The sequence below is a fragment of the Anopheles bellator genome, chromosome 1, assembly GCF_943735745.2.
Source record: "Anopheles bellator chromosome 1, idAnoBellAS_SP24_06.2, whole genome shotgun sequence".
Taxonomy (NCBI): domain Eukaryota; kingdom Metazoa; phylum Arthropoda; class Insecta; order Diptera; family Culicidae; genus Anopheles; species Anopheles bellator.
In genome coordinates this window covers 45,650,088-45,661,534 of record NC_071285.1, presented here as the reverse complement: position 1 = coordinate 45,661,534, position 11,447 = coordinate 45,650,088, and the positions used below count along the sequence as shown (strand labels likewise).

Sequence of the window (11,447 nt, the reverse complement as noted above, 5' to 3'; positions counted from 1 at the left end):
CCATTTTTGCTCGTGGAGCGCAAAACTTTTCCCCTAACAGGTATATTTGGACGAATGGCTTCCGTCGTCCCGGCGACGGTGCTTCGCGGAATGTTCGTCTCGGGATGGGAACGCGGGTTTTTCTTTCTTTTCATTTAGATTTCAAAGGATGGTTCGAAAGGCGGCAAACTTTTGCCCGTGAGCCCTTAAAACAATCCGTCCAAGGCAGTCCGAGTGCAACGTCCGGTAGGGACGTGAATGACGCCAAAGGATTCTTTTGGTAGCGCCTCGGATGCGAGGCGATCCTGTTCCTGTTCTTCCCCCCTCTCCTTCGTCCTACAAGGACCAAATTTTTTCACACGATTTCTCAGATGACCATCAACAATTGTGCAAGTTTTGATGAAATTCGATTCATAACTTGTGGAGTTTCTAACGCTTTTAACAGTTAGTTTGTATGGGATGGGTAAGAAAGAGGGGAGCAAGGGGTTTCTAACCATGACTACGCTACTCGCCGACCACCAAAATCACTGTAAACCAAGTTACGAGTCAATCGGTCCAGTAGTTTCGAAGTTCATAACTTCATAACTTCATTTTTATAATATATATTTTATCGAATATTCGTGCTATCTACTAGTGGCCAATCCGTTAAATAGAAAACTTAGAAGAAATTATAATGCCTCATTTTCTTTTCACTTCACCTTCCAGGACCCGTAGGTCAACACATAATTGTGTTCCTGACCTCCCCGGCAGCTGGCAAGTGACGGACGGGCCCCGAACCAGATCGTCCCGGAATGTGTGCCCGACGTCACCAAGCCCCCGGCATTTGCCCTGCACGCACCGAACCGCGCCACGTTCACGTTCTATTCATTATTCAACTTTCATCGATAATTTCGCGGCGAACGGCGTGTCGAAGAATGAGGTGGCACTTTTTTACCCCGGGACCGACCGAGCTCTGGGCGTACATTATTCATCCGCACTGTGCGCTAGTGTTGTTAGAATAATAGTAGGCCCGGCCGGAAGCGGAACGACGGCGCGTTCAGGTGATAAAGCTGTCGGATATATCGGCGCCCAAGAATCGATCAAATGGGAAGGGTGCTGAGAACAAACCGACGACGAAGGAGACGCCCGGTGATTGACAGGGCCCCCCACGTTTCGGTCTATTTTTTCACACCGTCGGATGAAAAAACTGTGGTGTTACGTACAAAACTGATTTGAAATTCCGCCATCGAAAAAATGCTACAGATATCGGGCCGTTTTGGTGACAAAAGTCCAGCGAGGTCCTTTTGTTCCTGCAAGTAATGCATTAATTGAAAACAACATTGGTCGGCATCACATCAACGTCCTGAATGAAGATGAAAATTCGTAAGAGTGTCCTTTTCCATGAACAATGTTGGGCGTAACATTGCATGCAAGTCACTGGTGCTACCTACAAGCCGCTCCTGTTCCCTAGTAACCTGGTCGAGAAGATAAGTGAGAGTAGTGTTTTACCAAATGATTTCCGTGAAGCTTTCGAACTGAACTGATCTTTCTTTCCAATTCCAGAAATGGACAAAATAGAGAGAAATGACGGCTTTTGAAGTTTTCCAGCTTCCGGTTGAACACGCCGGACCGGTTCAGCGGCCGGCGGATGCACTGGTCGCAAAATCTGTACTCTTGAACTAAACTTCTTTCATTTTTCGAAAACATTATTTAAACTCACAAACTCACACGAAAGCTCAAGCGGAATGCTTTCATCCGAGACACGAACCGAGCTAGGTTGCTATAAAGTCCGCCACAAAATGTTTCTTTTCTTTGTTGCTTTTATTTGTGTATACAAATACAGTAATTGTTAGAAAAATGCTACCAGTTTTAGGCATATTCGTCATTATATCAATGTGCTTTATGTTCTCACCCATTTTCCCTTCTGTGTCCTCTTTTCAGTAGGTAGTGTCACGTTTTCCCACGCGCGAGAAAAGCATGTCCGTTTGATATCGTTATCGTTTTTGTTCAATAGTTATGTGGGGTTTTCAAAGGACAACCGAAAAAAGGATCGACCGATACGAGATAGTTGGGTGTTGGTTCCTGCTTGTTGTGATCCGGTTTCCGGGTTTCACCAGGCCTTTAGGAAAACCTGGAGCGTGGAAACTGAAACGTGCAGGCCGTGGGATGTGGAATGAAGCAGAAATGGACAGGACCAAAAATGGATCCACACGGAGGCGACAAAGAATGGCACAGACAGTGGGCGATTCCGTGTTCCGAGTGTTGTGGTCTGTTGTCGTGGCTGAGTTGATTATGGTTCATATAAATTCGCTGTGGTTTGGTTTGGTGTGATGATTCTTTCGCTACCGCTAATCCTATTCCGGGGTGGGACCCTATCCGTGGCCATGGGTTTTGCTACCTACTTCGTATGAGTGATGCGTGTATTTGTGAGATGAAATGGCTCCTTCTCCCTCCCGATGTCCCGCTTTTCGATCGACCGATCGATCGATTTTATAAAAATAAAATAATGTCACTATTATAGCACACCCGATCCTGAGACTCTCTTCCTCCTCGATAACGTCGCGGTGTCGCGGTCAGTTGTAAAAAGTTCAAAAGTTGTCCACTTACACTTACACTAGAGTTCCACTGGTTCCACATAGACAATGGTGTTCTCTCTCTCGCTCTCTTTGACGAGGCCACCGGACAAATTGTGAGGTCGCCGTTTCTAAGGTCAAGATGTTCTTAATCGGAACGGAGAACTGGGCAGTTAAATCATGAAGGCGGACAGGCAGCACCCGCGTGTGTCCCTCTGAGCTTCCCTCTATCTTGCAACTCCGGCTCCGGCGGTATTATGGCAGTTTCAAAACGACATTTGGTGGCGCGCACATATGGCGCAAAATTGATCCCTAGTTTTGTCCCTCCACGCACTGCACTGCACTGCCTGTCGTTAACTAAAATCACTGGGCATTCGTAGTTTGGTTTACGGTTTTCCATTAAAGATAATTCCCTTTTGACCCCGTATTGAAAATGAAACCGACTGCGGTTGGCCAAAAAGCAAAAATGCTGGGCACACGGCACGGAACGTGGCCCAGGGTGCGTAATATTTACATGCTTGTCGCTGTGCGCTCCCAACAACATCTCCGGCCATTGTCCGGGGAGTGTGCTAGTAGAGAGCCGTAGTCGAACGGTGGCGTACCGAGAAAGCGAGACTGGGCGAGGGTTCTTCCTTCCACAGAAGGGAACTCTCCATTCGAACATTGAACTCCCTAACCTACAAAGTCGGCGTGTCCGTCGTCTAGGTTTATGCGAAATGCTTATCAATGACTTCTCGAGACCGACCGACCTCGAGAGTGGCCTACACTTAAACCTACAGAAGAGTTTAATAAATTAATTTGTTTTACTGACTTTCCTTACGGCGGTGCTGCAGCCCACCCTAGCCTATACGGTTGTCCTAATCCTAATTATCAGCTGCACCACTTTTACTAGAGATGCGTCACAAGCTGCACCGCTCTCTCTCTCTCTGTCTCGTTCATTCCGGTTCCCTTTCGCACGCAGTCTCCGAGTTCCCGCGGACACATTCGTACCTTTCGTACACGGCAAAATTAAAACTAATAATGACTAAATAGTTTGCATCACGCACTCGGCGGACTCCCTGGCGGACCGGCGGCACCCTCTTAGCACTCGAACTCGTTGGCCGTTATTGCACTCAGATCCTTCATCAGGCCCTCCAGATTGGCCATCTCCTGGTTGAGCTCTTCGGTCGACGTGGACGGTGCGAGCCGCTGGATCTCATCGTTCGAGTGGGCCACCACCGGGCCGGTCTGCAGTCGATTGGTGAGCGATCCGGATGACAGGGACGCCTTCTTGTACGGGGACGAGTTCTGCGGGCGTATCGTGACGGCGGGTGTCGGAGCTAACGGGGGGGACGCGGGATGATAATGAGCAACGTGTGCAATGAGATACCCTCAGCCCAGATACTTACTGCCGTGCTTGCCCTGGCCACTGATAACCGGAGTCGATGAGGGTGGTGCAGGTACACTGAAACTCTTCAGCGGGTGTCCTTGGCCACGCTTGGGCCCATCGACGGCCATACCTTGTGCGTAGGTAACGTTGGGACTGAAACGAACAAACAAAAAAGCGGTCATTTTCTCGGTCACAGGCAGATGAGGAGCCCGCGGGCCCACTGACCTATAACTGCTATCGTAAGTGTACGGGTTTTCCGGGGTTTGGGCCACCCCGAGAGGGTTCGCCGGTGGTAGTTGAGGCGGTTGCTGTAGCAGATTCTGTTGCGACAGTGTCGTCTGATCCATCGTTATGTGTGGCCGCGCGGCCATACTGTACTGGGTGCGTGGGTACTGCGGTCGTTCCATCGTAGAACTCAGAGGTGTTGTGGTTCCTGGAACGGGCGGTAAAAGAATTGTCATTCACGGCGGATCGCAGCTTCACGCAGGCCACTTACCATTGTAACCCGGGAGGTAGTTTCGCTTGTCGAGTGAGTTCGTGACGTGCGTGATGGGTGTTTCGCTGTCATAGTCGTGGCCACCGCCGACCGATGATCGCGGCAGCGTCATCGTCCCACTGCTCGACGCCCCACCATCGACCGAACCGGGTGTGGTCGTAGCGTGATGGTTGCCTTTATCCAGATTTTTCAGCTCCATCTGGTCGTGGTGGATCCACAGATCCGGCGGTTTGATGATGCCCGCGTTGTTCTTCTGATAACTCTTTTTCACGTGCTCCGGCGTCGGTTCCGGCTTTCTGCGGCACATTAGCACCACCACCCCGACCAGGACGGCCACGGCTAGCACCGAGAACCCGATCACGACGTACAGCAGCTCCGGTGACATCGTGCTCTGTAGGGTAAGGTTTTCGCTCGAGTCCACTTCGCCGCCGGTTTTCATCGACACCATGGCCGAGAACGGGCCCATCCCCTTCGAGTGGCGTGTCTGCACCTTAAAGTAGTACGTCGTGTGCGGTTCGAGGGCCGGCAGTTCGGCGTGCGTCTTGTCACCGCTGGTCGACTCCAGGTTCCAGTCCCGGTCGCGTTTGCTGGTGTCCGTCGTGTACAGTACGTGGTAGCCGGCGATCGGGCCACTGACGTAGCGGGGCGATTGCCACCGCAGGATGGCCGTTAGGGGGTTGCGTGGATCGAAGGACACCTCCAGGTCGCGTGGCGGTGATACGGGCGACGCTTGTTGGGTCGAGTTGAGCACCGACATGGACCACGCCGACTGCCGGTGGCCTTTCACAACCTTGACCGCAAACTCGTACTGCGTGTTTGGCCGCAGCTCGGCAATCATACAGCTGAGCACGGTCGTGTTGTGGTACCGGTACCGGTTCGAGCCGTTCGGATTGTACCGTACCATGTAGTGGCGATTGTCCGTCACGTGCTGGCTCTTGCTGAGCGTTGTGTCCGTCCAGTAGACCACGATCGAGGTGCCGGACATAGGAATGGCTCGCAGACCCACAGGGACCTCCAGTGGCGTCGGAGCTTCGATCGGTGCGTCTTCCCGGGTTCGCACCGTGTCATACTTTGGCGCACCGTCTCCCATCGCGTTGCGGGCTCGCAACGAGATCACGTACTCACTGTTCGGTTCCAGGCTGGTGATCTCGAAATGGCGTCGGTTCTCCTCAATCTGTACCGTATCCTCGTCGGGAATGCCCTTGCCCCAGCCAAGAATGTAGCTGCGCACCTTAATCTCCTGGTGCACCGGTGGGCCCCACATCACGGTGATGTTGTCCGCCCCGGGACGAGCTACCGAAAGAGGAAAATAGAGAGAGAGAGAGAGAGTGAAAACCCACATCACACCCGGCACCCGGCTCGCAGTACTCACTCTTCAACCAGGATGGCTGCCCGGGGACCTGCGTCTCGTCGAGGTCGTTCTCGTACGTCTCGCTGTGGTGCCACTCGGTGAACGGTCCCGTCCCGTTGATCGTCATCGCGGCGATCTTCACCTGGTACGCGGACATCTTCTCCAGGTCCTTCAGAATGTAGTACCGCACGTTGGCCGGCGTCGTCTCGACCTGCAGCGCTTTCTTGTTCTTTCGGTACTTGATTTTGTAGCCCGTAATCTGGCCGTTACGCTCCTCGACCGGCGGTGGCTCCCAGCGGATCGTGATCGCCGTGGAACTGGTCGTCTCAAGCGTCACGTTTGCCGGCGGTTCCGATGGGGTGGACGAGTATGTCTTCACGTCCAGTTCGTGCGATGGGTCACCCATACCGGCCTGGTTGAAAGGGACCACGTACAGCGTGTAGTGTGTGTACGGGCGCAACTCGTTGATGATGACCTCGGTTGTCGTGGTGTCCGAGTACATTTCCGCTCCGTTGTCCGTTTCGGCGTAGTACACCCGGTACTTGGCGATGAGCCCGTTCGGTACGGCCGGTGGATCCCACTGCAGATGAATGTCCCGCTCGGTGATGGCGTAGCCGCGTAGGTTCTGTGGTGCCCCGGCAATGTTTTCCTCCGACAGGGTGCGCACCTCGAGTGGCTCCGACGATGCACCGGATCCGTGGTTACTGTTGCCCACCACCCGGAAGTGATAGGTTTTGCCCGGTTGCAGCGACTGAATGTTGACTTCCTGCTCGTCCCGAGACTTGGTCGTTAGCTTACGTTCCCTGCAACAGAAGGACACCGATCAATTCCCTGCCGTTTTGGACGTGGTCATCGCTCGCGTCGCTGCTTACCTGTCGCTCGTGTGCATCCGGTAGTAGACGGAGTACGAGATGACTTCGTCCGGGTGCTTGGCCGGTTCGATCCAGCTGAGCGTGATGAAGCGTGACTGCACGATCTGGGCCTGCAGACCGCGCGGTGGCCCTGGCAATGGTGCGGCCGCTGCCAGCTTCCCACTGCCACCAGCGGCACCAGCCGCATCGTCACCGCCACCGTCGTCTAACATCGATTTCGAGTATTTCCGCGTAACAGCATTGTGGGGAGACTTGTGATTAGAAAAGTGTCCTACCTCCCGGGACCGGGAACCCGTCAGTGTCTGGTACAGCTTGTTCGGGTCCTCGTCCGGCCGGAGAGGATAAATTTTGCCATCCTCTTCGTCCTCTTCGTCCTCCTCATCATCGTCGTCGTCGTCGTCGGCGTGGTCATTGTCCAGATGGCGGCCCCCGGTCGGATCGTCGGCATAGTCATCGTCCGTGTACTCGTTGTACTGGAACTGGTCCCGGGTCACGTTCGGGCGCTCCTTCGTCCGCGACACCAGGCTGTCCAGTACCGACTTCGAGAGCTTCGGGTCGGACTGCAGCAGTGGCAACTTTTCGTACGATTTCGTCTTCGACTGGGTCGGGTGAAACTTTTTGCCCTTGTGTCGCTTCGGTAGACCCCCTGCGTTGTTGGGTCGTGGTCGTCGCCCCACCCCGCGCATTTTGAGGATCGGTAACATGGGCACGTAACGTGGAGATGGGTCGATGGCAAACGTGAAGATAACCCCGGGAGACACCACGAAGGATGTGTCACCAGCGCCACGTTTGCATGCATACCCCCATCACACGAATGCCCGCGGATGGGCAAAACGATCATAAATCATAATCAACGAGAAGGCGGCGGTCGGGCCGACGGGCCACGCCGGATTAGGCGGGAAGGAGCCCGGGGGAGTTTGAGCAAAACGGTTACACGCCGGGAGCCACACGCGAGAACCCCACAGAAACAAACGGAAGAACGAACGAAATCGATGACCGTGACCGTGTTGGAGAGAACGAGAAAAGAAGAAGAAAAAACGGAAGAAAAGAAACAAACGAAGAAAACAGAAAGGTGTATTAAGATGATTGCCTTCCGAGAGGTCCGAGGGGTCTGTATGAAAGAAAACGTAAGTGAGAAAAAGCAACGGAATCAACGGAACGGAACGGCCCCCAAGATCGTTATCCGGCATGCGGATCCTGCACTCTGTCAGCCGAAAGTAAGCAAAGCGCCGGGGCAATCGAACGGTTCGATTCCTTCACACTGTTACCGCGTAGTCGTCGAGGTAGAGTGGGCCGACGTGGGTTGTCTGGGCGTCTGGTGGTAAGGAAAGGCGACCTACGGGGGACGAGCAATCAATTACCTGGTTCGATTATCTCGAGCCGGGCCGCAGCCTGCACGCTTCCGGCCGGGTTCGTGCCGATACACTGGAACATGCCCGCATCGGAGCCGATGAGTCCGAAGATTTTCAGGTTGTGCCTGTCGGGAAACGGAAAGCGACGTCGATTAAAGCGTGTGAGCCGATGGTGATCGTGCGAAGAGCTCGAGCTACACCTACCCGCCGACGATTTGCATGTACTCGTTAGGCGTTATAAGATCGCCATTCTTCAGCCACTGGATGACCGGTGTCGGTTTGCCGTGGATAGAGCAGGCCAGCTCCAGCTCTTCCTTCTCGTACGCCGCCTTGTCGTCCGGGGCGAGGATGAACTTTGGCGGCACCTGGACCTGCACCGTCGCGGACGCATCGAGCGAGTCCTCCGTATTGCCCGCCCGGCACTGGTAGTCGCCGGCGTCCGTGTCCTGGATGGAGTTGATCTGCAGCGAGCCGGTGCCCATGATGCGGAACCGCGAGTCGAGATCGTTCATGTCGATGTCTTCCCCGTTTCGCAGCCAGCGGATCGTTGGCTTCGGGTTACCGTTGGCGGCACAGTCGAGGATCACGGTGTCCCCTTCGCGGACCGTCTGCGGCTGGGGCACGATCATGAAGGCGGGCGGGGCAAAGCTTTGCGGTTGGCCAGCCGTTGATTTGATGTTGAGGTTCGATTTGCTGCTCAGCCGCGAGAACGTACCAGCCGTTACGTTGCACTGGTAAGCGCCACGATCCGCCGGGACCACTTCGTCGATCTCGAGGGCACCGGACGGTAGCAGCAGCATACGCGTCAGGTCCATCCGGAGCGGTACGTCATCCTTGAGCCACTCGGTGTGATACCGTGACTCGACGGTATACGGCAGCAGCCCAGACATACACTTGAAGTACGCCGTCTGGCCGGTGTAAAGGTAGATCTCGTGCGACTCCTGGTTGATGTCGGGCAAGTCTGATGAATGGAAACGGTTGACAACCAAATCAATTGCGAGTGAGTGACGCAACGGGTGGAATAGCTGCGGCTTACCTGCGATCGTGACACGGGCCGATCGGCTCACGATTGTGCCAATACCGTTGATGCCCAGCAGACAGTGATAGAATCCGGTCAGCCCTCGGTTGTTTTCGACTGAGCTAATGTAGAGCGACCCGTTGGTGAGCTGCGAGCGGAACGTATCGCCGACGATCCCAATGTCCTGGCCGTCCGGTCCACGCCACCGGATGTTGGGGGCCACCTTACCATCCTGCAGCACCTTACGATCGGCACGGCCCGCACACTGCAGTAATACTGAATTCCCTTCCGGCACGGTCACATCCGACGGTTCCACCGTAAACTCGAGCGCTGCAGAAAAAAAAGGGGAAAAATGCGACGGATCAGGATCGGAGCGAACGGTGACGAGTCAATTGAATTTGTGTAAGGGCGATTAATTGAGTGGTTTCCGGCTCCGGTTGCGCCCCCCGCTATTGCAGGATTTACCGGGAAGTTGACCGGAACCGGTTGTTTCGGTTTCGCACCTAGTTCAGCATATACGAGGTAAGAGCAAAGAATTTGAATCAAATATTGTGTAAAATTCGAAACTAAAAGCACGGACTAAATTGAAATGTTGACTGTAGCTTATGGTGATGCTATTAAGACCAAAAACAGCGCTTATCAATGGTTCAAACTTTTTTCAGAGGGCTTAGAAGATGTGAACGTCAAAAAGCCATGTTTGGTCGAATGTAAACAGTTTAGCTAACAGTTTTCTTCGATTGCAGGGTCGTGGTGTATCATGAGTTGTTGCCAAAGGATAGAACAGTCAATAATGAATATTTCCTGCAAGTTATGCACGATTTGCCCAAAACAATTGTCAGAACTTTTTGTAAAAATTTGTAAAATTGTAAAATTGTCAGAACTTTTTGAACGACCCTCGTACAAGGAAGTTCAAAGCCACCTATGATGGTGATTAGAACTGACTGCTATTTTGTTGCATCGGCTGACGTTTGACAGCTCGAAGCTGAAGGTGTATTTCCACAAGGAAGCTGTTATTTTATCTGCCGGAAGGACTCGTTTGCAGGGGCCGGAAGTTTAGGCATCGGTTCGATTTTCACTGACCAGCGGCAAGGGGTAACATTTGCCCTGTCATCGCCGCCGGTTCATCGAGCACCCCCAGGTCGGTGTAGCTGCCAAGTGATGGGCACGTTGCTAATGAAAAGCATATGTTTCCGTTCGATTTTTCAGCCCATAGGGACGATAACCGATAAACACACCCTAATCCCGTCCGCCGGAACGCGGAGAGGTTGTTTATGGCACTTCATAAAATGTTACTGACCGAAAGTACGCAGAACACTAGCTTGTTTTCATCGCAGACATCGTTTGGGGAGTAAATTAGAAAATACGCAACGTGAGGTGTCCATTTTGTGTTGCAGTGCGTGTTCTAACACATGTCCAGCGCAATCATTAGCAAACCCGGCCCTGAGCTGTTTTAACGAGTTACACTCGAGCTGGAAAGTGTGCCCTGTTGCAACAGGCATGCCCACCAAAAGCCTCCCGCTTCGGGGTGGGTCCTATTTACATGTCTGGAATTAGTTTTGGGAATTACTTTTCCATCCATTCACCATTCCCCACAGTCGAATGGACGACGATTGGTGGTGGTGATTAAAACTGCAGAAGCAACAAATAAAATTACCACTCAGAACTAGGAATGATGACGGGGAATACCCCCAGCATGATGATCATGCCCAACGTCCTGCTGCATCCTGTGGGGCAAAAACCGAGCGTCTGCGCGTGGGAATTCTGGGTATGGTCAGGATCAAAACTTTACCGTACGGGACGTCGGCTCTGCCGGGCTTATGTGACATGACTTACAGAGTAAGCAACAGGGCGCACGCCGAATGAGAGTGATGTGTTGTGGACCACGAGACCTTGGTTGACAAATACAAGTGCCGCAGGCCACGAAGGCGATAAACCGCCGAAACTTTGCATCCAATTAAACGATGCCGGTCCGGATGCGACGAGTTCGAAACATGCTCCGATCATCAGGAAGCACACGAAGAAGTTGGACCCGCGGAAGCACAGACATTCGATCGGGATCGCGATTGAATCAACAGGAACAGTTGTTCCGAGTGATCCGGGTGTTGCAGCGTCCGGTTCTTGTTTGGATCAGTGTGATCCAAGGAAGGAAAGTCCAGCAAACGCGAACCAGCACTATCCATCGTTGCCGTTGGCAGGGGATGCCCAAATTCAACCACAACCATCGTAATAACGATAACGTAATAGAGCCGAAGAAGGCACAACCCCAAAGAGGTAGTGTTTCACAAACGATGCTGCAGTTTTCACAACTTCGCCTGTCGCGGCCGCATCATTCAAGTTCAAGTTCGGGAAAACAAATGTTCAACGACAGCACCGAAAACAGTGCCCAATAGAACTATTAGGTGTATCAATTAATTCGTGCGCTTGTACAATAGATGGCATTACTCACTAAATATAACAC

General features: G+C 53.0%; 1 protein-coding gene across 1 annotated transcript; it reads right to left on the bottom strand.

The window, feature by feature from the left end:
• Positions 1–3,611: 3,611 nt before the first annotated feature.
• On the bottom strand, positions 3,612–10,815 carry LOC131215715 (neogenin). The gene is made up of 10 exons (XM_058210108.1): positions 10,779–10,815; positions 9,008–9,319; positions 8,176–8,932; positions 7,981–8,096; positions 6,620–7,265; positions 5,769–6,550; positions 4,397–5,689; positions 4,126–4,333; positions 3,920–4,053; positions 3,612–3,850 (listed from the first exon to the last, which is right to left on the bottom strand). The coding sequence occupies exons 1-10, from the start codon at positions 10,813–10,815 to the stop codon at positions 3,612–3,614; spliced, it is 4,524 nt and encodes a 1,507-aa protein (XP_058066091.1).
• Positions 10,816–11,447: the final 632 nt, after the last annotated feature.

What these genes read in the sequence shown, in the direction of transcription:
- LOC131215715 (XM_058210108.1), bottom strand. Translation starts at nt 10,815, where the DNA reads ATGTCACATAAGCCCGGCAGAGCCGACGTCCCGTACG. An exon ending in TACATGCAAATCGTCGGCGG is followed by an intron (nt 8,097 to 8,175) that starts GTAGGTGTAGCT and finishes GTTTCCCGACAG; the next exon opens with GCACAACCTGAAAATCTTCG. An exon ending in ACTTACGATAGCAGTTATAG is followed by an intron (nt 4,054 to 4,125) that starts GTCAGTGGGCCC and finishes TGTTCGTTTCAG; the next exon opens with TCCCAACGTTACCTACGCAC.